Here is a 26,468-nt window from a genome sequence, read left to right as displayed (position 1 = left end):
TTTTGCACCCTCAGATTACAGATTTTCTTTCATCCAAATATTGTCTTATTCTAACAAATCATACATCAATGCTTAAATAAAGCTTATTTATTCAGATTTCAGATGATGTATAAACCTCAATTTCAAAAAAACTGACCCTTATGACTGGTTTTGTAGTCCAGGGTCACATAAGAAATTTAAATATTATATTGTAAATTAAGAATTCGTTCTCACATATTAAGAATTAATCTCATAATTTATAGTAGATCATGGCCATGTTGGACTACTTTGTTACCTTATTTAATTTAAAACGAGGAAATGAATTAGCACAATGTGGCCACAATTTACTAACATGAGTGAATTAAGTTGTGGGAACAAATTCTTAATTTGTGGCCATTATTTAACTAAAATGAGGGAAAATTGTGGCTACAATTTGAGTAAAAATTAGGCAACAATTTAATAAAATACAATTTAATAAAATACAGGATTTTTTTTTGTTTGCAGCCATGATAAATCCAACATTCTGTCATGAAACTCTAGCTGGCACAGTCCGATAGGTCTGACTCAGTCTGACGTGATGACATCATCACATTGCGCAGCTGATTGGTTCTTTTGCATCAGCAGCCAATGAGCTTAATGCTCAACATTCAAATACTTGGATAGTGCTTGCAGTAGCAGTTGCAGTGCGCTTTAGAAACCCTCCACCTTCCCCAGCTTCACCTGTATAGATCTGCTATGGGGTGACTTCATGCATGTTATATGGGGGTTATGTCATATGTTGAATATTTGCAGCAGTATTTCTTACATGCTCACAGCAGCATGTTGTGGATGTATTTGGCAGTAGCAGCATCTCGATACCTGTTGTGCAACAACAGCAGCAGCATTAGCTGATTTTTTCTGCCAAGACCCACTAACACACTAACATTGTCATGTACATTACCATACTAAACTCTCAGAGACTTGTCATGATAGAAATATTTTTTTTTTTTTGCATGTCACATGCATGGTTTATCTTGGTTCTTTTATAGTGTTTTCTGGTCCATTTTGTAGACAAGGTCACAATAAAATGTTGTTGTATGGAAAGGATTCCACTTGAAAGTATAACAGCATCGAGACGAGTAAATAAGGACAGACCTGCTTTGGGGTCCAACTGGGGATAGGTTTAAGCAAGATAAGGTATTTAAAGCACTGCCCTGCTTCATATCAACAGTCTTGAGTGCCTCGATCTCCTGAGCTCTGCCTCCGGTTTGGTCATCCTTCAGGGAGCTGTCAAGACTTCTTTTGGCCTGTCCTCTCTCATTCATCATCCTCATTAGCAGCCTGTGCACGAACACAGAGTTCATGCAACATGCAGACAAACACACATGCCCTTTTTTAAAAGGAAAGGACTGAGAAAATTGGAGGAATGCAAACAGCCTTTCAGAGGGATGCAGCTATTCATTACCAGTCGAGCTTCTCATCAGGTACAGGAAGCCATTGGTAGGGCTCATCTGAGAGGTGACTGCTAGCGGATCCCGGCCCAGACTCTTGGCTATTTTCGTGGAGAACACTTCAGTGTAATTGCCTTCCAACTGAGGCTATATTTTGTTGCTGAGAAAATTGGCGCACAGCACAGCCCTCTCCTGCTGCAAACAGGTTTTCATTTCCCCCTAAACAAAAAAGCAGGGAGAGTGACAAGCTTTAGGATGTAAATACCAGCTCGGCGCTGAAGAGCCTCCTGCCATTTCGTCAAGGGGGGATATTGAAAGTGCAGCGATTTGCCCTGTTTAAAATTGCAACAGCAGTTTATGTGCTTCACAGAATCTGTAAAAAGTCAAGAACAAGCCTGCATCTCCTTCCTGCTCCGTTCATATCCACCTTGACAGGCAGGATTAAAATTGACATTCATACTGGATCATTATTGCCGTGACTGTATAAGAGAAAGTAACGACAGAATTAGAGAATTGAGTGAAGTTATTCATTACCATAACCCTGTGGATATGGTCTCAGTTATGAAATGTAAGATTTGATGAACATAGACAGATATGAATCCTGCGTAAAATGTGTGTAATTGCTGGAGGAATCATCTTGGGAATTATCTTGATGTATTAATTTTGGTAGTGACATGATTAGATGATCATTGGATTTGCTACAGTAAAACTCAAAGGCTGAGGCTGTGCTTATGGTAGCTTTTAAAAGATTAAGGAAGCGGTTTTGTTTTAATATTTATAAAATGTCATTTACGTAACTAATTTCTGATGTAATTTACTTCAGAAATCATTCTAATATGCTGATTTGCTGCTCAAGAAACATTTCTTATTGGCAGCATTGACATTTTATATTTTTGTGCAAACTGAAGGTTCAAACGCTCACTGATATTTTAAAAGGAAACACGATGCATTAAGAGCCAGGGGTGAAAACTTTTGAACAGAATGAAGATGTGTACATTTTTCTTATTTTGCCTAAATATCTTATTTTTAGCATTTAGTACTGCCCTTCAGACGCTACAGAAGGTACTTGTTTCCCAGAAGTCAAAATAAGTTACATTTGCCCCCAGGCTCTTAATGCATTGTGCATACTTCTGAAGCATGAGTGAGCATTTGAGCCTTCTGTAATAGTTGCATACGAGTCCCTCAGTTGTCCTCAGTGTGAAAAGATGGATCTCAAAATCATACAGTCATTGCTGGAAAGGGTTCAAATGTGCAAAAATGCGGAAAAAACAGAGAATTTGTGGGACCTGAAGGATTTTTCTAACGAACAGCAGGCGGTTTCATGAGTGACTCATGAACAATCACTAAACAAAAAACAGCTGTTGATCATTCAGATAACAACACAGTATTAAGAATCAAGCGTATATAAACTTTTGAATGGGTTTGTTTTTATAAATTCAACCTTTTTTCTCCTCTTTTGGACTATATGTAAACATTTTATGTTAAATATCTTATTCAGGTCAGCACTAAATAAAATAACATCCATTTTGTATGATCCCTTTTATTTTGGTAAAATAATTAACATTTTGCAGAGTCTGCAAGGTGTATGTAAACTTTTGACCTCAACTGTAAGTGTACAGTATATTTTCAGCTAGCTCAGCTTGCTAACATAAGCAGATAAACTTAAATACATACATAGATACAATGTATCATCTGCAAATAAGAAAATGCTAGAACTTTTTTTCAGAACTAACCAACCAGATAAACCAGCCAAACACCAGCTTAGCCAGGCTGGGATACTAATTAAACCAGTTAGCTAAGATGTTTTGTCAGCAGGGAATGAGTTTACAAGCAAAATTGAGCTTACAAGCAAAATTGAGCTTATCTAACGATAATTGTTTTCCACACAATCATATTTATGTATATTCTGACCTACTTTTCAAAGTTTCCTTATTTTTTATGATAGAGAGACACTTTTGGCTGAGCTCTAATTTAATACTCAGATTCTGAGGTAAAAAGCACTAGCAATCAAGTCTTTCTGTCTGTCTGATTGGGCACGATTAATAATTTAGTTGAATTTCACGAGTGTCTCATCTATTTTGTAGCTATTTCCTGGGCAAGAGAAGAGAAACTGATTGATGGCCTATTGTCGGAAATAAGTGAGACCTCTTTCCCACAAGCCGGCAGTTTGAAGCAAACTTTAATCTCCTCCTAGTAAACATTCATCTTACCCTGAGCTACATCTCTCTCTGTCTGTCTTTCTCTGTGGTTCCTTTGGCATCTCGGTCGGTTTAATTAACTGGGATTAGAAGCCACTACAGTGTCTTGTAAGGCTGGTTTATGAGTCACACACTAAGAGGTCATCAGGGGTCCTACATGAAGGAAAATCCCATCACACAGAGCTTTTTAACAGAAACAAACACTCGGGTAAAGCTACTTATAAAGTCTAAAGGCCAAGTCTTACATTTTTAATCTTTGAAACAGGCTGGTCCTTCAGCTACCGATATAATAGCAGAGTAATTTTCAGTTAAATGCAAATTCTTAATTAATAGACATGGTGAAGTGGCAAGAGTATAGCAGAAAAAAAAACTGTTCTCTAACTAATTTAAGCAGCCTGTAAAGTGTGTTTTACAGCGCCAGTTAAATTTTATTGCAATATTACTGTCATGCCATACATCCTGTTTATATTAATAGCTTGCTATGAATAGTGTTTTGGATTCATTACACATACTTGCTGTCACCATATGTTTGGTGTACTGACACCACGAGCTGTCTGTGAACATGCATCACATCACTCTCAACTCACAGAAAGCATCCAGAAAGCTGCATAAGAATGTGTGCGTGTGTGTATTTCTATTTCAGTGACGATGAAGTAAAGATGTTTTAAAAATAAACTCTAAATAATGGCACTAAAATGCTTCTGGAAGTCAGAAATGCATGCTTTGTCCTTTAAATAATATGGTGGGAAATCAATACACTGACAAAACACTGGCAATAAACAGTGTGAATAAAGTCTAGATGCCCTTGGTAAAGCCACTTTAAATTATATAATCCATCAAAGATTAAGCAGGTATCAAAGCTCAGCATTTCTCTCAGAATTTGCTCAGTTTCATCTAATTTCCTTAAACCTGGGAAGACTAAAAAACAGGGAGAAGTCTTCATTTGATTAGTCATCTTTTGTAATGACCCTTCAGCTGATACCTGTCAAGTGTTCCAGACCTTGATGGAAGCAAATTGGTGAAAATTGGTGTCTTGTGAATTTACAGAGGACCAAATAATGCATTAAGAGGATGAGCATTACAGTGTTTTAACCATGTTTAAGGGGTGTTGTCGCTCTCTTAGGCATGGTAAAGTCACTGTAACAAAACCTAAATGGATATTGCATTTATAAAACAGCAGTAACACGTACATACAGTGCCATGCGAAAGTTTGGGAACCCCTTGCAGAATCTGTGAAAATGTGAAGAATTTTAACTAAGTAAGAGAGATCATACAAAATGCATGTTATTTTTTATGTTTACATATAGTCCATAAGACAAAAAAATAGCCCCCTTTAAAAGTTTGGGAAACCTTGGTTCTTAATGCTGTGTGCGGTTACCCGGATGATCTACGACTGTTTTTTTGTTTTGTGATGGTTGTTCATGAGTCCTTTGTTTATTCTGAACAGTTAAACTGAGCACTGTTCTTCAGAAAAATCCTCCAGGTCCTGCAGATTCTTCAGTTTCCAGCATCTTTTGCACATTTGAAGCCTTTCCAGCAGTCACTGTATGATTTTGAGATCCACCTTTTCACACTGAGGACAATTGAGGGACTCAAACACAACTGTTAAAAAAAGGTTCAAACATTCACTGATGCTCCAGAAGGAAACGCGATGCATTAAGAGCCGGGGGTGAAAACTTTTGAACAGGATGATTTAGTACTGCCCTTCGGAAGCAACAGAAGATACTTGCATGTTTCTCGGAAGACAAATTAAGTACAATTTAACTTGATCTTCAAGTTCAAAATGTTTTCACTCCCCGGCTCTTAAAGCATTGTGTTTCCTTTTGGAGCATCAGTGAATGTTTGAACCTTTTTTAAGAGTTGTGTTTGAGAAAATGGATCTTAAAATCATACAGTGATTTTAAACTGAAGAAAAAACTTAAGAATCTGCAGGACCTGGAGGATTTTTCTGAAGGGACTCATGAACCATCACAAAACAAAAAACAGTCGTAGATCATCCAGGTAACCACACAAAGTATTAAGAATCTAGGTTAGTCATTTTAGGTAAGGTATTCTGACTACTTTTTAGATCACTTTCAGATTACGTTTTTTTTTTTTTTTTTTTTTTTTTTTTTTTTAAATCAAACTTGTTTTAAACTTACCATCAAACATATCATATTAAAATAATTTTTAAACAGACATTAAACCAGGGTTTCTCAAAATGTGCATAAATGTAAGAACTGCAGTGGGTTTGTGAATTTAAAACCTTGAACAATAAACATTATTTTATTTCCATTGTGTAAATTATGTGTAATCATGTAATCTATAAAAAAAGGAACTGCAATCTGATTATGAGCATTTTATACTCTAATTAGAAGTGCTTAATTTTTGGAATCTAATTATGTCTAATTACATGTAATCAGTAATTGAGCAGAAAATTAGAATATTAGACTGATTTCTGAAGGATCATGTGACACTGAAGACTGGAGTAATGATGCTGAAAATTACAGGAATGAATGACTTTTTAATACATATTAAAATAGAAAATAGCTCGGAAAAAAAAAGAAAACAGCTATGTTCATTTGGAGTAATGTTTCACTGTTTTTACTGCAGTTTTGAGCAAATAAATCCAGCTTTAGTGAGCCTTTAAAAAACATTAAAAAAATCTCATAAATCTTTAAAAATTTGAACATTAGTGCACAAGGAACGAAACTCAAACTCCAAAGTGCAGAATATAAACTACTTCAATTGCCTGTGTTTAGTTAGATTTACTGAATAGAAGATATTTGTGTGCTTGTCACTGCATGTGGAACATCAAGCCTAACAGAAGTCTTTTCAAACAATGGGAATTTTTAAAACAATATCAAAATACTCTCAGCATGAAATTCTTTGTGTAGCTTTGCAGTGCTTTCACTGGCGATGTGAATACTGTAATGCTGCATGGATACTGTTAATATGGGTGCTGAAATATGCACTGCTTCTGCATGTAGTGTGAAACACACCTCACTGTAAGCTGTTTACAGTTTCCAAGCAACGTACTGTAGCAACTTGTCACTTTACTAAACAGTAAGATTTGCAATAATAAGTATGCATTCAGCTTTGAATGCAGCTCATTCATTCAGAATTAACTGTTGGATCTATACAAGATGTATAATATTCAGCTGCATAAAAAGCATTAAAAAGCCTGACTGATTAGTATACCAATTCCACATGCACTCATGTATGTAATCGCCTTTCCTGACTTGAGAACAGCTCCTATTTTCAGAGCTCTTGGTGTGATTGTGAGAGCGATATAATATAAAGGTTGTGAAAAGCCTATTTTTGAGCAGATCGAGGAACAGACAACACTGTCATCAAAAATAACTCTGCAGATGTCTGAGAGAAATATTGCCCAGAAAGAGCACACATGGTCTCTCCACATGTGATGAACGAGCCTCTACGCATTTCTGTTCTACGTGTCTCTCCAATTCTTCACATCCGTCTATTTTTGGTCCGACGCTGTTCGTTATTTGTGGTACCACCTGCAAAGCCTTTAATTAGCTCACATCTGCTTCACTCCCTCCCAAACCGATGCACTTGGCGCCCCTCCACTGTAAAAGACCATCATGAAGCATAACCCCCCCAAATCAAAAGGCCATCAGGACAAAAGCAAGCTGAAATTGCTAATGCTCGATTCCATGAAGACTGCAGAATGAGATGCCATATTAGGAGCGGGTGCGTTTTCATCTGACGCACAAAGAATTGGGAGCCTTCAAACAAAACTCTCGTCGAGTCAAGAAAAGCAAAACAACTGGGATTAAATATAGATTTCTCTGCTCTTTGTCAGCCAAGGCAATCTCAAAAACAAAAAGCAATCAATAATGCTCAAAAGAAAACGAGAAATGGGACAAAACAATTTTAAGAGTGCTTCAGCAGGGACTTGTTTCCGTTCTGCTTTCAAGTCAGAATCTCTTTTTTTTGCTCTGTTTTGTTGCAGGCCTGCGCCGGAGTTACTCGTGCAGCGTTTGCAACGTGGTGCTGAACTCTATCGAGCAGTATCACGCACATCTCCAGGGCTCCAAACACCAAAACAAGTGAGTGTGAATTTTCTGTCCTGAATGATATTCCCTTCTTTCAGATCTTTCCAAGAGACTGCTCTCTTGATAGCCAAGGAGGCTTAATAGAGTTATGTTTCATTTAAGTACAGTGCCAGCTTTACCTCAGATGTTTCTCCTAAATTCCCAAGGAAAAAATTAATTTCTTACTTTTGATTCCACACATCTGCCTTGAGAAATCAAAACACAGCATGTGACATTGTTGAAATGTGTTCTGAAGATCTAAATGAGAGACATGTAAGATTACTGGTCTTTTTGTTTACAGAAAGTAGGAGACTTCTCAATTTGCTGCCTATCGTGTTTTTCACAAAAACAAAAAGCAAATCAGCACATTAGAATAATTTCTGAAAGGTCATGAGATACTAAAGACTGAAATAATGAATGCTGAAAGTTTTGGAACCCTTGGTTCTGAACACTCTGTGTGGTTACCTGGATGATCTACGACTGTTTTTTTGTTTTGTGACGGTTGTTCATGAGTCCCTTGTTTGTCCTGAACAGTTAAACTGCCCGCTGTTCTTCAGAAAAATGCTTCAGGTTCCACAGATTCTTTGGTTTTTCAGCATTTTTGTGTATTTGAACCCTTCTCAGCAATGACTGTATGATTTTGAGATCCATCTTTTCACACTGAGGTTCAAACATTCACTGATGCTGCAGAAGGAACGTGATGCATTAAGAGCCAGGGGGTGAAAACTTTTGAACAGGATGAAGATGTCCAAATTTTTCTTATTTTGTTGAAATATATATATATTTCCATTTAGTACTGCCCTTCGGAAGCAACGCATGTTTCCTGGAAGTCAAATTAATTACAGTATACCTTGATCTATGAATTCAGTCCGCACCTCAGTTGTCCTCAGTGTGAAAAGATGGATCTCAAAATCATACAGTCACTGCTGGAAATGGTTCAAATATGCAAAAGATGCTGGAAAACCAAAGAATCTACAGGACCTGGAGGATTTTTCTCAGTTTAACTGTTCAGAACAAACAAAGGACCCATGAACAACCATCACAAAACAAAACAAAAAAAAAACAGGTAACCACACACACGTTACCTGAACACATATGTAAACATCTTTTATGTAAAATATCTTACTCAGGACAGTACTAAATAAAAAATAACATGCATTTTGTATGATCTCTCTAATTTTGTTAAAGTTATTCACATTTTCACAGATTCTGCACGGGGTTTCCCAAACTTTCGCAATCGCATGCCACTATATACGCATTTTTAAATGAAAAAAACAAACAAACAAACAAACACCTTACCTTATCCAAACAAAATGGTACCTAGAATGAAATTGTCAACCACTAACTGTTTGACTAGACTTTTTTTTTAAAAAGGACAAACCCATACTTCCTGTTTAACAACTGTATTCATCAATATAGTCTTTAAACTCTTTCATCCTTAGCTTTAAATCTCTCTCTTTTCATCCCTCATGTCTTCTAAGGTCGGCTTATCGGTCATATTTCTTATACATAACCTGACATCCACTGATTCTGTCCTCAAATGGAACATCAGTGGTTGCCTTAGTTATCATAGTCGCTCAGGTCTGCTGCCTCCTGTTGAGTTCAATAGAAATCATTGCGATACTGCCAAAACGTCCCACACTACACAGGCAATTCACACAGGATGCCTTTATGTGTTCTGCGCTGACCAGTGGGATGTCAGTCATCAAAACACCCTCACTTAAAGCTGCAATATTAAAACACCAGTTCCTGTCTTTCTTTGAACTCAGAGCACAGCTCCCTACTAAGAACCATGGGAGGCTGCATTCCCATTAGCATTCTTAAAGGGACAGTCCACTTAAAAAAAAAAAAAAAAAAAAAAAAAAATTTCTGTCATTACTTACTCACTCTCATGTTATTCCATATGTTTTTTTTTCCTCATAAAAGGGGAGATTCTGGAAAATCTTCTTGCAGGTCTTTTCCATAACTGCACCAAAAAGAGCACAAACAGATAAAAAAAAAATCATTATTCACAGAAAATGTTCCCCTTTGGCTCCAGCTCTCAAATAAAACATGGTTGCAGATTAAGGATTATAAACATCACTGGTTTAAATGTAATTATGAAACCAGATGCGACACATCTAACAGCTGGTTTATTTGATTTAAGAGCTGCAGCAGGGAGCTTTTGTAGTGAATTCTGATGAAGATTTTATTTTTTTCCCCTCATATTTTGCTCTCAGATTACTTTAGAAGCTGTATGGATTACATTTATGTTGTCATACATGAGCAATATCACACAGTAGCCGCACAATATGGCTGTATCTCGGCACGGCTGTGATTCGGTTGTAGGCAATCACAGTGAGACGATATAAAGCCATGTAGCACGGCTACAAGTGTGATGTGTTTATACAACAGTTTGACAGCTGAGCCCAAGCCTCTGTTACTTCGAAAATGTCACTTTAGAACTAGTTACGAAGAAATGTTGAGTTGCTTCATTGAAAGCTTATTGTATTACTGTATTAAAAGCCCACTGTATTATGTAGAGTATTATGAGAGAGAGATTGACTGAGTGAGTGTGATTACCTGCACCTGATACAGCATTCATTCTTCAGCTCAAACTCGTTCACAATAAAACATTAGTTTGAATTTCCGCTGAGAAAAGCGATATCTTTGTCATATTATCCTTTCGTCTGTTAAGGGTGATTTCCGATGTCAGCTCTGCTCAGTGCATTTGTTGGCTGCCTCTTACAATGTGTTTTTGAAAGTAAAAATAACTTCCTTGTTTACAACCCTGTTTCAGTCTCTTTCAGTATATAAACTCTTTCACTCATAAAAACTCATAAAAAAAATAATATTCATAAATATCCTAAAGTTGCTAAGCAATTCAGTCAATAGTACAACGGCAGCGCTATGACATACAGCATTAAATTTACCTAAAATATAATGTGATAAGATTTTGCCCTCAGGCAAAACTATTTGCTCTGGAACAAATAATAGATTTATGAGACAAAAGATTGCTCATGAATTATATGTCATGACAACAACAATAGAGACATCAGAGATATCAGAGATCTGGCTGAGGTAAGGCTGTTCACAGTGGGTTCATGAGAACTGAACAGCTGCTCCCCAGACTCCCTGGAGCTCACATCTCCGAAAACGTCCAAACAAAATTTCAAATAGACAGTATCTTTAATGACAAGCTCCATATTTATAGCCTTAACAAGTACATTCTTGCCTAAAAACTCAAAACTACATTCCGTGATTAAAAAAACGGTATTACTGTAATAAAATTAGTGAATTTGTGTGTCCGCCATGGCACTTGCTGCGAGAACCAAATTCAAGAACCAGAAAGAATTGTTGTATAAATTACATTATCACGCAACTTTTTTTTTTTTTAATGGAAGTGTTTATTAAACATTTAGACAAAATGTTTTTTAAACAAATGCATGTTTTTGTTGAATATATTTAATACATCAGGCTTTTATGGCTCATATAGTATGATATAGGTACTGTAGGAGAATATGGAACTCATATTTCCACTTGGAGGGGGAAAAAAACCCCTCAAATTTATTCAGAGCAAATATATGCAGTTTAGTGCAGCCGCTGATATTTATATGGCCAAAAAAATAAAATGAAAATCTGATAGCTTTTAAATCATTAGATGCCTTAGAAATGTGCACATCAAATATATACAGTGTTAATTTGATTTGCAATATATACAGTAGGATTTATAACCAGCTTCACTAGTCAAATTATGCTTCACAAGCTAATTCTTGCTGGTAAACAATTTTGGCTAAACATCTAGTTTCAGGTTAAGGCTAGACTACAGTGGTAATTTAAGCAGGTTGGTATAACATGATGTTTTCTATTCAGACTGAGGTGGGTAAACATTGCCACCTGTGAGCACTTAGACACAATTAAAGTCACTTCTTGTTTCCGTCTGGCAGAGCGCTCTGTGCATCAAGCAGTGGTGTTTAGTTGATCTGCCACCCCGTTTGCCTCCGAATACACCCAACCGCCTCTAGCAGGACATGCCCATCAAGGCTCGTAATGAAATAAAAATGATCTAGAGCAAGATAGTGTAGAAATAGAGGGGAAAAGAGGTAGTAGAGCTCCCGCTGTTTGTCCAATCACACATGCGGTTGACAGAAATGAACCCACCTTCATAAGAGGAACTGTCAGGTTTAGAGCCTGTGGTGAAGGCGCTCTTTTATCGTCTTTGCTTGGAGGCAGCTGGCCCGTTTCTGCAAGCTACGTGAGTCGACTACAAGCGCTTCCAGCAACCCCTAATTGCTCTTCACAATAAACCAATTGATTAACATGCCAGCAGAGTCAGGGTTGGGCAGGAGGACTCCAGCTGAAATCCAAATCACTACTATCTTACAATCATTAATTGTAATTAGAGCTACATCCTCTCGTACGAGGAATCACTGACAGCCAGGAAGATTATTGATTAGAGAGGATGTTTCCCTATCTTGTCGCTGCAGCGGGTCTCTGCGTATTCTGATTAAGCGGAGGAAAAGTTCATGTAAGGGTCTGTTTTGCATTAAGACAGCAAAAAAAAGCCGCTTTTTGTCTTGTAACCCCCCTGCAGAACATCAGCACTCAGGATGCTGTTGTGGGAGGACAGCGTTTCCGATCTGTGATGAACATAAGCGGCTTCCTGCTACATACACATTAACTTGCTTTGTTGAAAATGAACCGCTTTTGTCCACAGCAGTTAAGATGCTTTGCCAACCTGCATTAAGCACTGAATACAAACCTTAGCAAATGGAGGATATTTATTTATAATATAAAATGTGCCTGTTTATAGATTACATATTTTTATAATATAATATAATATAATATAATGTAATATAATGTAATATAGTATAATATAATATAATATAATAGATAATAAATGTTGTTATGTTGGCCATTTTGCAATCACAGATAGGGGTTTCCACCAATAACATAATATAATATATTATAATATAATATAATATAATATAATATAATATAATATAATATAATATAATATAATATAATATAATATAATATAATAATTCATTTATTTAATAAAGTGTGCATGTATATATCATTTACATTTATTTATAATATAAAATGTATATTCATTAATTATATATTTTATTTGTATAATATATTTATATATTTTACTACATTTTTAAATAATATTTCAAATTAAAATTTTATATTTATAAAATTTTTTATTATACAAGTATGTATATAAAATCTATATATAATTATACATTTATTTATATATAATATAAAAATTGTCTATTCATTAATTATGTATTTTTATAGAATAATAGAATATAATATATATAATGTGTTTAAAGTGTGTATTTATAATATACATTTATTTATATATAATATAAAATGTGTCTATTCATTGATTACATATTTTTACATAACACGTTTACATAATAATATAACAATTTAATATAAAATGTATTTATTTATTTTATAAAGTGTGTACGAATATATAATTTACATTTATTAATAATAAAAAATGTGCCTATTCATTGTTTATTTAATTTGTTTATTTAATTATTTATAGATTATATATTATACATTAGATTTTATTATATAAAATATATAATTTCTATATAAAAATTTCTATATAATACTTTATATATACTCTATATAATAATTTCTAATATAAAATGTATTATATAAAGTGTGTATATATACATAATTTACATTTATTTATTTGTACTAAAAATGTATTTATTTATAGATTATATATTTTATATAATATAAAATAATAATATAATATATAATTTATAATATGAAATACATATTATTAATTATTATATAAAGTGTGCATTTATATTATTTATTTATTTATTTATTTAAAATAGTAATGGAAGACCAAACTAATGTCTCATTTACTCCTGAAATTTTCTTAAAATGTCCTTTCTCTCTCAAATAGCATTGGTAAATCCAATACATCTTACAGAAGCCATTTATTTGGGAAGTTCATGGGAATGACCGGTTTATGCAATAAAACAAAAAATCCTGTGCTGCTTTTTTTTTTATCTTTTTTTGGCAGTTAAACACTGATAATGTTTATGTTTGTCACCAGTTTTAACTTCTTTAAATTCTCAGAAGCATACACTATATTTTATAATATTATAGCATCCATTGTCCTTCAGAATGAGGGCATACACAGTACACCAAGACATACACACACACACACGGCATCACAGGGGCCCATTCCCTCTCATGCTGAGAAACCCTCACACACACACATACTCATCAGAGAGACTCCAGAGGCCTGTCCCTCTCATGTTGAGACGCAGACACACACTCTAATCAGTGGAGCTCCAGGGGCCCGTCCCGCTCATACTGATACTCAGCAGATGGGCAAAAGGGGTGTAATATCTGCCAGGTTGGTTTCATTATGTAGGGCAGCAGCCAAAAAACACCTGATTTCATTTTAAAATGCCAGCATGCTGGGAGATATTGTCCCAAAAGAAGAGTACTGACCAGAATATTAGCATATACAGTCTGCACTGCTGCAGTGTTTTCATAAAGTAAATAGTTTTTAGTTTTATCCCCCCAAAAATGTCGTCATTTTCTCACTCGCATGCTTTCTTCTGGGAACACAAAATAGGAAATTATGCAGAACTGCTCACTGGACAAAGAAAATGGACAATAAAATACCCTGCCAAACTGCAAAAAGACAAAAAAAAAACCTTAAAATACCATAAAAGCCATTCATATTGATTAGATTAGATTCAGCTTTATTGTCATTGGCTCTGGATGTGTACTCTGCACAGTGTGTATATATGTATAGACATTTGTATGTTTTGTTAGATACTAAATATGCTTTAAATCTAATTAATTTATTTAAATTGTCAAGGTATTTGACATTTTAATTAACCTTTATCACATACAAAGGCACAACAGATGCTTTTAGAAACCCCAGCTGTGTTTACTACAATTTCTTCTTTGTTTTGAACCTGAAAACTACAAATTAAAGTTGAGTCAGAAAGAAAAGGAAACAGTTAAATGCAAATGTGAAACAAACCTGCATGACTGATTTGGTGTTTTTGGCAAATCAGAGAGCATTGTTCTCTCTGGGCAGTCTTGAGACTGACACCAAACCTGAGTGGACCCAGTCAAAGTTGCAGAGATAAATGTCCAGAGATACGGTGTACAATTTACTGCTAAGCGTTCAGCAATGTCACTTTTATAGCATGATTCATTAACTGCAGTATGCTGTGGTGCCTTGTATTGGATGCATAAACTTTGAACTTGAATTTCACAGGTAATTTGGTGTTGTTTTAAGTATGATGCATCTTCAGGGGGGAAAAAATAATGCATAAAAAAACAACAGGAAAAAAACAACAAAAACAACAGGAACTAGGGAAAAAAAAATATATATATATATATATATATATATATATAGAGAGAGAGAGAGAGAGAGAGAGAGAGAGAGAGAGAGAGAGAGAGAGAGAGAGAGAGAGAGAAAGAGAGAGATGGTAAAAGCAAATAAAAAATTGAAACCTAAAAATCTACTTTTTCAAAAACAAAACTTAAAAAAAAAATTAAATGATCAATAAAGGTTGAAACGATCATAATAGAAGCCCTTTTTCTCGGAATTGCGTGATACAAACTCCCACTTCTGACTTTTTTTCTCAGAATTGCAAGATATAAACTTGAAACTAAGAGGAAAAAAACTCAGAATTGTGCAAATTACGAATTAAGTCAAAACTGCAAGGAAAAATGTCAGAATTGTGAGTTTATATCCCACAATTCTAACTTTATAACTTGCAGTTGTGAGTTAATATACAACTCTGAGAAAAAAGGTAATTTTTTTATTCAGTGGCAGAACCGGGCTCCCATACTAAAACAGAGCTATTTACAATGAGTAATTAAAAAAAATAAATAAATAAATAAATATACAACAAAATAAAAGCTAGATGTGCACCATAAAAACAAACTGAAATCATAACTTTAACAAAAAATTAAATTAAGTAAAATCTAAAAATAGTAATTTTCAAAAAAAACTGCACACAATTAAAAACTAACTCAAATTAAAAATATAATTTAAAACCACAAAGAAAAATAAACATCACGTCAAATAAAAGCTATAATAATCAATGGTTCTGAAGGCTATAAAAAAAGAACAAATCTAATGATGTCTATCAAATTAAGCTCTGAAACTTCTCATCTGTGAAGCCATTATCATAATTATTAAGTTAATTTGCAAAATCTCATGGTAAATTTGTCAAGTGAGCAATAAGAGATCGAAAACGTCCACCAAAGAAGGCACAGGGGAAAAAAAGACTTGGCTTTTCCAATGCAGACAGAAAGATTTTATAGAATCAGTGTTCAACACACTGCGAGTCGTAAAGCAGGGGTTTTTTCTCACGCCATTAAATAAGAAGAACATTCAGCCAGAAGGAACTGCTGCTAATGTGAAGGAAATTGATTTTTGAAGACCAGGAAGGATAATGATAGCGGTCTAAAAAAAGTCATAAATGAATCATGAATTCCTATTTAGCTGTGCAGGCTGGTTGGAGATCTGAGCGTCTCAACTACAGACAAAAGCCTTAACTTAATGTGAAAGGTGCTATGGCTTTTTTAATGCACTTTTACGTGCTCTAAATGCCTGTCACCAGAAATGCCCTCTGGATTTAAAGTAGACATTATTGCCTCTTGATTTATGGTGAAAAATGTAGAATTGGACACCAATGTGCACATTGAACACTCGGCCTGTCCTCTCTTTGCCCAGACAGCAGCTTGTTGATGGATACACTGACTTGCGGGATGTTTCTTCTCCTCTTTTCCACTGTTCAGTCACATATTACACAATCGAGTGTTCTGGAAGAGCAGCAATGACAGTCCAAACTCTGACGGCTATAATTATCTATTTGAAGAGCAGGAAGGGAACGTCAGAGAGACTTCCTGCTTTAGGAGGTGGAAGGAGAGCTGTCACACACCCTGACACCCCCTGCTGTAGCCCGTATGTGGAATGAGCTAAATTAAGTTCAGTTTTCACCTGTCACTACTGCAGGTTTCACAAAATCGTTGGTGCTAGATTAAAGGAATAATTCATCCAAAAATTAAAGATGATGTCATGTTGTTCCAGACCCATATGTTATCTTCTCAGATCAAGTGCATAATGACAGAACTTTGATTTCTGAGTGAACTACAGTGAATGAAATGTGCTTTTTTTTTTCTTTTTTTTTGCACCGATCTACCTGGCATCACGATGAAAGTAATCAAGCGGTATCAGGTGGCCTCGCAGACGGTGCATTTTTGGTTCAGCACTCTTAACCATCAGCATCTCTTCTGCATGAGCAGCATTTAGCCTCTTGCTCATCTCAGAGTTTAGTTTCAAGGTGACACTGTAGGACAGCTGATGGAGCATTCACACATACAAAGATATGCAGCAACCACACATCATACATTTTCAGTTGAGATTTCAGCGATTTGCGGTTTCCAGTGATGTGAGTGACAGTGGCTCGTTGGGATGCAATGTAGGTGTTTCCTTCAATGCAAAAAAAATTGTTTAACCTAATGAAAACTGTGCAAAAAGTGCACAACATTTGCGAGATGCTATTAAAAATATTAAAGGGCACCTATTATGCAAAAGTCACTTTTACATGTTGCTTGAACATAAATGTGTGTTGGCAGTGTGTGTACACAACCACCTTATAATGATAAAAATTCACTTGCTCCTTTTTTTTTAAGCCTTATAAAATAAGCACTGTCTCATAACAAGCCATTTGCAAGCCCATGACTGCTGTATTAGCCAAGATCCTGCCCTGACTGAGCCACACACAGTCCACCATGTTTATCTTCACACTATAGCATTTAAAACTACCTGATCTTATGATGAAAACGTACCTGTGGGAACTTTTCGCAAGATGCGAAATATGTACCGATAAGTACATATCACTGCAGTTTCCAACAGAAATTAACACTACAGGCGGTAAAACAGCAAGCACTTGTAATCGTTTTCATACATAGTTACGATTACAGCTCCATATGTTTTAATTTCTGGATGTAACAAGCTTGCTCGGTAGTTCAGCCGGCATGGAATTGGACTTCTTGGGTACGAACTCCTTGAAAAGCATGACTCACGATGAAAGAGCTGAAAGATGAGAGTTCAAAAAACAAGCTAAAACGGCATGCTTGCGATTGTGTTTTTACATCACATTCGCTTTTGTTCATACTATCAGGCAGGTACCTGTTCCCACAGGTATGCTTTTGTCATTAAATCAGGTTGTGTTGTTTGAACATAAATGTGTGTTGGCAGTGGGTGTACACAACCACCCTATAATGATAAAAATCAACCCTATAAATCAAAAGCAGTGTCTCAGAACAAGCCATTTGCAGAATCCTTGGGTACGAATCCTGTGAAAAGCATGACTCACAATGAATGAAATAAAATATGAGATATCGAAAAACAAGCTAAAACGACATGCTTGCGATTGTGTTTTTATATCACATTCATTTTTGTTCATACTATCGAGTAGGTTTAGGTGTAGTGCAGATTGTACGGTATTTTGGGGCAGTCGTGGCCTAATGGTTAAAGAGTCGGACTCGGAGAGTCTCAGGTCCGGCAGGGATTGTAGGCGGGGGGAGTGAATATCCAGCACCTCAATACCATGACTGGGGTGAGACCCTTGAGCAAGGCACCAAACCCTCAACTGCTTCCCGGGCATCGCAGCATTGGCTGCCTACTGCCACAGTGTGTGTGTTTGTTCACTGTTCACTGCTGTGTGTGTGCACTTAGATGGATGAAATGCAGAGCACAAATTCTGAGTATGGGTCACTATACTTGGCCACAAGTCACCTCCTCCTCCTTTTAGAAAACGTCACGGAACATTAGAGTTATAGCCACTCAACGGACATTTCAAGTTAGAACTGTGGTGACACGTACAACATCACAGAAGCTTATCCTATCTGTTCCGGGGAAAAAAAAAAAAAAAAAAAAGGTACCCTGTTTTATTTCAGATTGAATATTTCACAAAATGTACATGGCGGTACGTATTTTGCGTCTTGCTAAAAAGTTCCCACAGGTACATTTTCGACATTGTGTGTTGGCAGTGTGTGTACACAACCACCCTATATTAATAAAAAAAAAAAAAAAATCACTCCTTTTTATTATCCCTATAAATCATAAGCAGTTTCTCAGAACAAGCTGTTCACAGAATCCGTAAAAGTGATGTCACATTTTACTGGGCCCGCCCACGATTGTTGATAGACACTGCCATATTAGCCAAGACCCCGCCCTGAGTAAAGCGCACACAATCCGACATGTTTATCTTCACGCTAGAGCATTTAAAAAAAAGAATTCAAGTAAGGAATGCCATCTTATAAAAACTATAGAAGTTTTGTTTTATTTCATTGTTTGGGTCATATTAACAGCGTAGACAGCAGTAGGTACTGTATATTATGCTGCTGTCACTTAATACACATAAATAATATAGACATGCAATTTCTTTCCCAGCTGTTTACCTTCACAGACATAACCAACTTTTGTAACTTGTATGTTTTTAACACAAACTTGTGTGTATTTGGCAGTTTAAGCGCAATAAGACATGGAAGAGAGTTGTTTAGTTTAGCACTCACATGCCATGTGACAGTCGCTTTCTGTGCACGTGCTTCGGATGAGTGCTCTCAGGAAACCGTGTATCAGAAATGTAAACTGATATGGCTTTAAAAATGCATGATTTCACTATAATAGACGTGATAATCAAAACCGAACAGATGTTTTTGGCATGTGTGAATGCTTCTCTGTTGTGCAGTATATTCAGGCACCCAGACCTGCATTTAAACATTTTCAGCACTTCAATATCTAAATCATTGTCTCTTCAGTGCACATTTAGCACACTCCAAATTTAGGGATAATGATATGGCAGATAACGAGCAGCAGTTTGATTCAAGCTGTGCTCTTACGTTCTCAAGGAACCCTGTGATTGTCTGCGCATCTTTCCGGCTCTGATTTACCATTTAGTGGATGATGCAGTACCTCACTGTCCCCAGGACTGACCTCTGACCCCTGCGGGCTGCCAGACAGGTTGTTATCATCAGCCACAGACACGATGATACCTGCAGAGATTAAGCTTTCAGCCAATCATGTTCAGTAGCTTTTACCCCGACCGCAGTCTGTCTGCTTCGTTTTTGTCTGAAGCGCAGTTGGTGGCCAGCGATAGTCTCGCTGCACTGTGACCAGAGAGCTTGTGGTACAGGGTCATGCCAGGCTGTGCTGACAGAATGTGTTAGCAGTGCTTACCCGCCGCTGGCCAGTGTCGCCCTCTCTAGAGCTCTAGGGTGCACCGCTGGAGGAAGACAGCCTGGTTTAGCATCTGTGGCCCACTCCCGCCGCGTCCTCTAAAAGCATTATGCCACTCTCTTTCTGCCACCGAGGCTCGGGCCATCATTTCCTGTAGCGTCACGCTAACTATGCTGAGTCATAGCGCTCACACCTCAAATCTCACTCCGCCAAAACAGCCAAGATGCAACAACCACACAGAGCTGGTTTCAAATTCACACACATCTACCTCTCAATACACATAAAAATAGAAACATGAGACAAGTGTTAAGATGAAATAAGAGAATGTCTGAGTTTGACTTAGAAGAACACTTTTGAGGAATAACTATATTGCTGGCTTAAACCCAAAATATGTCAATTAAAAATCAGACATAATTACTAGAGGCATCAGCAATAATCAAAAGGTGAATATTTATTAATCAGCAATTTAAAGGTTGGGTTAAACATTTAAACGTTTTCAACCCAGCTTTTTTTTTTAGAGTGTAATATTTCTAATGTATATTAAAACATAATCTAGTAAATAGAGGAATATAGCAGGATCAGCATTAAAAAGTGTGAAAAAAAACACCACCTGTAAAGAAGACACATTAAATGACTGGCATGTTTTCCTGAAGTCAGAAAGTCTGTGAAGCAGGATATTTAAGCAAAAGTCTCCATTTGCTCTCTATTTAATCTCAGTAGTGCATAAGAAACAACTGATACACTAAAGTGACCTGATTTGTGATTTTCTTTCCAACACAATGCCTCTTTAGATGCATTGTGTTCATAAGAGTTGCACTTTAAATATATTACAAGGAATTTGTGTTCTCCAAAATAGGCAATAAGCACTCTGATTTCAGTTCATTTCCTCCTGCAGTTACAGACAGTGGCTCGTCTATAATATTCTCTCCCTCTAATGTTCTCCATCAAAACAGCAGGTGAAAATGGATCCTACTGCCTCAGTGTAAACTCTGCCATGCGTTTCAGTTGTTGGATTGCCAGTTGGATGTGCTCTGCAGGTGAAAGTCAAGAAGAGTTAAATACATGCGTTTGGGAGCTGAAAGCACATCCTCTTTCACCAGATCCCCTCTACACCCACTAGAGTATATGAGCGGTACAGGGTGGTAGCGTGGAAGTGGAGTTGCGAGATTTAGCCTGGAGCAAGGAGCGGTTTGTTTGAAAGTCCGAGCGCCTGTGTTTTCTCTTGCTCCAGGAATACTCTGATACAGTTGTGTGTATCATTTTAACAGGCCATAATGCAAGAATTAAGAAAGTAATAGCAGCCGGAATGGAAACAAAAAAAAACAAGACTATCAAAAATACAATTCAGTGAAAATTAAAGACACATTTATGAGAATTTAGGGACAACCAAATATTCACTGTGGACTTTACAAAAACTATCAAGCAAATACGCTTTGAGTAATACATCACTAGAAGTTTCCATCCAAGTTTTGAATCTGATTTGTGAAAAATAGGAATGTAAGCAAAAAGTCTTTTTTTTTTTTCTCAGAAAATACAAATCAAAAGCAAGCATTTAAATAATAAAAAGGAAATCAAAATGTAAAGTGATATTATATTTATTAATTACCTTAAAAATGAAACTTTTATTAAAGAACCAGGATTCCAACAATCTTGGAAAATCAGGATATGTGAGGGAACAAAAAAACAAAATAAAATAAAATAAAAATGAAAATGCAACTTTTTTTTTATTAATTGTAGATTGTAGTTTAGAGTTTACAGAAAATGTAAAACTTTTTGTGCAGTTTGAATTTTTTTTATTCTGCATAAATAAATAAAATAGCATAAAAATATGCTATGAAAACCAGACTTTCTGTATATATATTAAGATGTAAAGTGACATTATATTCCATAATGGGGGCTTTGGAGTGAACAGATGACTAAATCCAGTATAATGCATGAAATAGAAACATTCATGTTAAAATTGTGCATGGCGAATATATGATAAATACTAATGCATCATCCTCAGAACTGTATAAAAACTGTACAAACATTATAGAAGTTAATGACATTTTGCAAAACAGTATAGGACTTCACAGACTTCTGTCTCTTGAAAAGCTCAACCTCTTTAAAGTCAGGAGGATTCTGAAAACTGTGATCGTTTTTATTGTTCATTAGCTGGAGAAAATCATTTTGAAAGTAATTCCAAAGATATTGTTCCTTTGTTATTATAGTGGTGGTGTAAACTTCCAACTATTATTTACAGTTATCATTATAGTTATCGTCCTTGGTGTGAACGGCCTTTTACACTTAAAAGTGGCAACAGATTGAGTGCGGAGACATGCAAAGTAGAAAACCTGAAGCGGAGCTTGGAGCCGGAGCGGAGTGATTTACAAAACACTGTGAGGACTGGAAATAACTGCCACTCCAGTCCACTCATTGTCACAATGCTCTCTGCTTTTTTTCTTCCTGCTAAGTGTGTTTTCTTATCTCCTTCACAGCTCAGGAGCACACGGGTCTGGCCTGCTGTGATTACACACCCTTTATCTTACAGGCAGGCCGGCTCCGGCCTCGCTACATCACTCGACCGGGCTTTCACCTGAGCTCTGTTTGCTCGTCAGCACTCTTAAGGAGATTTTTAGTACGCGGCTAGTTGGATAAGTCAGTGATTTAGTGCAGGCTTGAGCAGGACTGCTGACAGTGTGGCGTTTTACTACAGACGGTGAGGACGGGGCACGTGAGAGCTCAGGATTCAGTGTTCGGTGACCTATTTTCTGGGTGTGATGATAATGTGACTGAAGATACCTTTGTCTCACCCCGTGACAAAAATGGAAAAATGGGGGAGGGAAAGAGAGGATGAAAGGAGACGGCAAGAGAATTAGGTTGCGGAAGGAGGAGGAGGAAGAGGATGACGGTGGGCTGCTTGAACAGTCGTGCTGATTGATTAGATGAGAGCGGTGTAATCGGAGCCCATCGTGCTGATGTTTAGACCCTCTCCTCTTGCTATCGATCCCTTGGGCTTCCTGGAACAAGATAGGAGGTTCCAGCTCATTGGGCTCCCTCTACCTGTGTAATCACTCTTCCCCAACAGCAGTCCCGTTCCTCAGAGGAAACCCAAAGAACGGGGCTGTGGACGGGTAGACAGTGCTGCCTCTGGAGGGAAAGAACTGATCTGTTGAGACAAGACAAGCTCAGGCTTCCAGCCTTTTCTGCCCGTAACAATAAACTACACCATGTCTTGTCAGGATTGGACTGTTACAATAAGCCATTATAGGCAGTTGAGGACTCTATATGGTTCACAGGTATGCGCAAACAGATGACTCTAGACAAGCTGTGTAAGATGTGGCTGTGTTTTAAAAAGTGGGGTTGATCTTTATTAAAATGATTTTTTCAAGTTTATCTTGTTATAAGAAGATCACATTAAGACTTTCTACCCCTTTTACTATATGTAATTTTTTATATATTTTGTTATAATTTATTATAAAAAATATATAAAAATATTTATATTATTATTAATATATTATATTAATATATATATTATTATTATTATTTTTGTCTCTAGTGTATATATATATATATATATATATACACACACACACACACACACACAGACACATACATACGTACGTACATACACACATTTTTCTTTTAATATTTTTTTTGTTTTTATTATCTTTAATACATGTATTTTTATTAATTTGTCTAACTTTTTCTAATAAATACATTATATTGTATAAATAAAAAATAAATACAATTTTATTATTAAATATAGAGGGAGATATTATAAAAATATATTTTTTTTACTTAAGTTATTTTTTATATTTTATTTGTATTATCTATATTTTTATTAGTTTTTTTTTATATATATATATATATATATTTGTGTGTGTGTGTGTGTATTTCTTTATTATTTTTACTATATATGAAATTATTTTTTACATGTATTATCTTTAATGTATTATTTTTTATTACTCTCTCTTTCTATAATATATAGTAATATTTGTACTTTATATTTAATAAATAAATGATAAATAAATTTGTACTAAATATATAGATACATTATATGTATACATTTTTTACTTTTAAATTATTAATTTTATTTGCATTCTTTTTATTTATTACTTTTTTATGATATATTACTTTATTATTTTTATTACTATATATATAATTTATTTGTTTACTTTCAATTTTTTTTTACATTTATTATCTTTAATAAATGTGTTATTTTTATTTATTACTCTCTCTCTATAAATAGTAACATTTATACTTTATATTTTATATATATATATATATATATATTCTTAAAATATAAATATTATTAAATAAATAAATATTTTATATTGATTATTATTAGATTATTAGATTAATAAATATTTTAACATTATAGTTGAAGTACCACCAAAGAAGTTTAAGGATTTTTAGTGCTGCCAACAATTGCTTTTTTCTATAGTCAATTTATTATTTTAAAATATATTTTATTGATTATTTAAAAATGTAACATCTTTATTTATTTATTTATTTATTTATTGAAAATATCAAGTAGGGCTGCATGATTTGGGGGGGAAAAAACTGAATTGTGATTTTACTGATAAAAACTGTAATTGCGATTTAAAATGTAATTCAAAAAAAAAAAAAAAAACAAGGAAGACACACTGTGTTTGTTTGTAGGGCTGCACAAATTGCATATTATATATGAATATGGCTATAAAATAACAACAACAACAACAACAACAACAAAACTACTACTACTACTACTACAACAACAACATGTGTGTACCATTAATACTAACTTTTAGTTAACATAAACATAAGAAATATCACTTTTGCAACATTTCATATGAAGTAAAAAAAAAAAATTGTATTTAAGAAACAAATGTAATAGGTCCTATAATATAAAAAATAATTTCAGATTTATTAATCATGAATTCCTACCTGTACGGATAAAATGACAGCATGATTGATTGGTCATAGATTCACATCTGAATTTGCATACTAGCTTTAAGTTTCTGACCTTAGAGTTGACCTGGCTCATTCCGGGGGAATGGGAACTCATTCACAGGGAAGATTGCTCATGATGGACAGGCACGAATGAGTTTCATCTCATCTTGCTCTTATATAACTCAGGAATGAGCTGCCTAATGTGCCGCCCGGTGCCGGGCGAGAGAGAGTGGCTTTGGGGATTAAAGCATCCCGTCTCCAGGGGACGACGGGACGGCGGTTGATGCGGATGCAGCTCCTGCTGGATGCGCGTGGACTCGTGTAAGGAGCTTTGGCGGGGTGACGAGTATTCGGCTGACAGTCACTGGGGATTAGTTCCCAGCGCAGCACAGGCATAAAGAGAGACTGGCTGTAAAAACAGATTTCTCTTTCCGTCCTTCAGCAGGGGCCAGCGTGGGTCTTTAATCTGACTGCCTTCCTCTATTGCATTTCAGCTCTCTCAACCTTCTCCACTGCATCTTAGAAGTCTCGCAAAATTCCCGGCTTTGCATTAAAGACAAGTTGCTTTTAGCAGTGCAGTATCTGTGCAGTTTTGATGTAAAAAAATGTGATTTATAAGCATGAGGGTGCAAATCATAATTTTTAAGCTTGCATACTTCACTAGCATCCATAAAGTATAGTTAAAATAGCATTTAAATATAGATAAGTCATTCTGAGACTCCATAATAGAGGATAACTTTAGTGGCCAGTCCCTGAAATCCCTCCTCAGACTCTATACTCACACAAGTCGCCAGATTGGGGACACACAACAGGAACGGGTGCAACTGACAATGGAAGGCGGCGAGCATTCATATATCATGTTTTAGATGGATGCAGATACTTTTGAGGTTAGGTAGTTTGTTTGCTGCCTTTCATGGCTGCAATACGCTGTCTTTTCCACCAACTGGCAACCCAGGGTGTCAAAATACTATTGGGTAAATTATCAGTGGGCGGAATCACAGACTATAACAGAAAAAAAAAAGAGGAAATTTTGACACAAAATGCACATTTCAAAAGAGAATAACTGGCTACAGCATTGTTTTTTTTTTTTTTTTTTCTAGAAACAAGTATGTGGACTTGTTTTCTAAATATCCCCAGACAAAAGCATAGTTAAATCTTTAAAAATGTAATATCCTAAAAAAGACTTTAATGGCCCATCCCTAAAATGTCTTTTTTTTTTTTAAACTCTGCATTAAAAACAGCAAGGAAAGTCAGATAATACACTGCCATTTGATTAATTTATTTAATGTTTGTTTGTTAAAATAACTGTAATGCTACAGTATTATTTAGCAAGGATGCATTCAATTGATCAAAAGTGACATTAAAGCCTTTTATACTCACAAGTAATTTCTATTTCAAATAAATACTGTTGTTATCTATTTCAGCTCTCTCTCTTTCCCACTGTATCTTAGAAGTATTGCAAAACGTACATTTTGCAAAAGAGACAAGTTGCTTTTAGTTGCACAATATCTAAGCAATTTTTCATGTTAAAAATGTGATTTATGAGCATTTATGCATGAGAGTGCAAATTATTGTTTTTAAGCTTTCATGCATCACTAGCATTAATAATGCTAAACATAGCATCCAAATAAAGAGAGTTTATTCTGAGCCTCCATGTTAGATCAATTTTTTT

General features: G+C 35.5%; 1 protein-coding gene across 2 annotated transcripts in view; it reads left to right on the top strand.

The window, feature by feature from the left end:
• zgc:171482 (zinc finger protein) overlaps positions 1-26,468 on the top strand; it is a 125,425-nt gene that overhangs the window by 84,490 nt on the left and 14,467 nt on the right. Inside the window, exons 6-7 of one of the 2 annotated variants that reach the window (XM_051125836.1) lie at positions 7,563-7,659; positions 22,360-23,216. In XM_051125836.1, the coding sequence (XP_050981793.1) occupies positions 7,563-7,659; positions 22,360-22,390 (128 nt within the window). In that variant the 3' untranslated portion in view covers positions 22,391-23,216. Of the gene's footprint in view, positions 1-7,562; positions 7,660-22,359; positions 23,217-26,468 lie in introns of those variants that run through there. The other variant, XM_051125837.1, reaches the window with a different exon arrangement.

The sequence above is a fragment of the Labeo rohita genome, chromosome 13, assembly GCF_022985175.1.
Source record: "Labeo rohita strain BAU-BD-2019 chromosome 13, IGBB_LRoh.1.0, whole genome shotgun sequence".
Taxonomy (NCBI): domain Eukaryota; kingdom Metazoa; phylum Chordata; class Actinopteri; order Cypriniformes; family Cyprinidae; genus Labeo; species Labeo rohita.
Note: the sequence above shows the minus strand (reverse complement) of the source record. Positions and strands in the feature narration are given on the sequence as shown.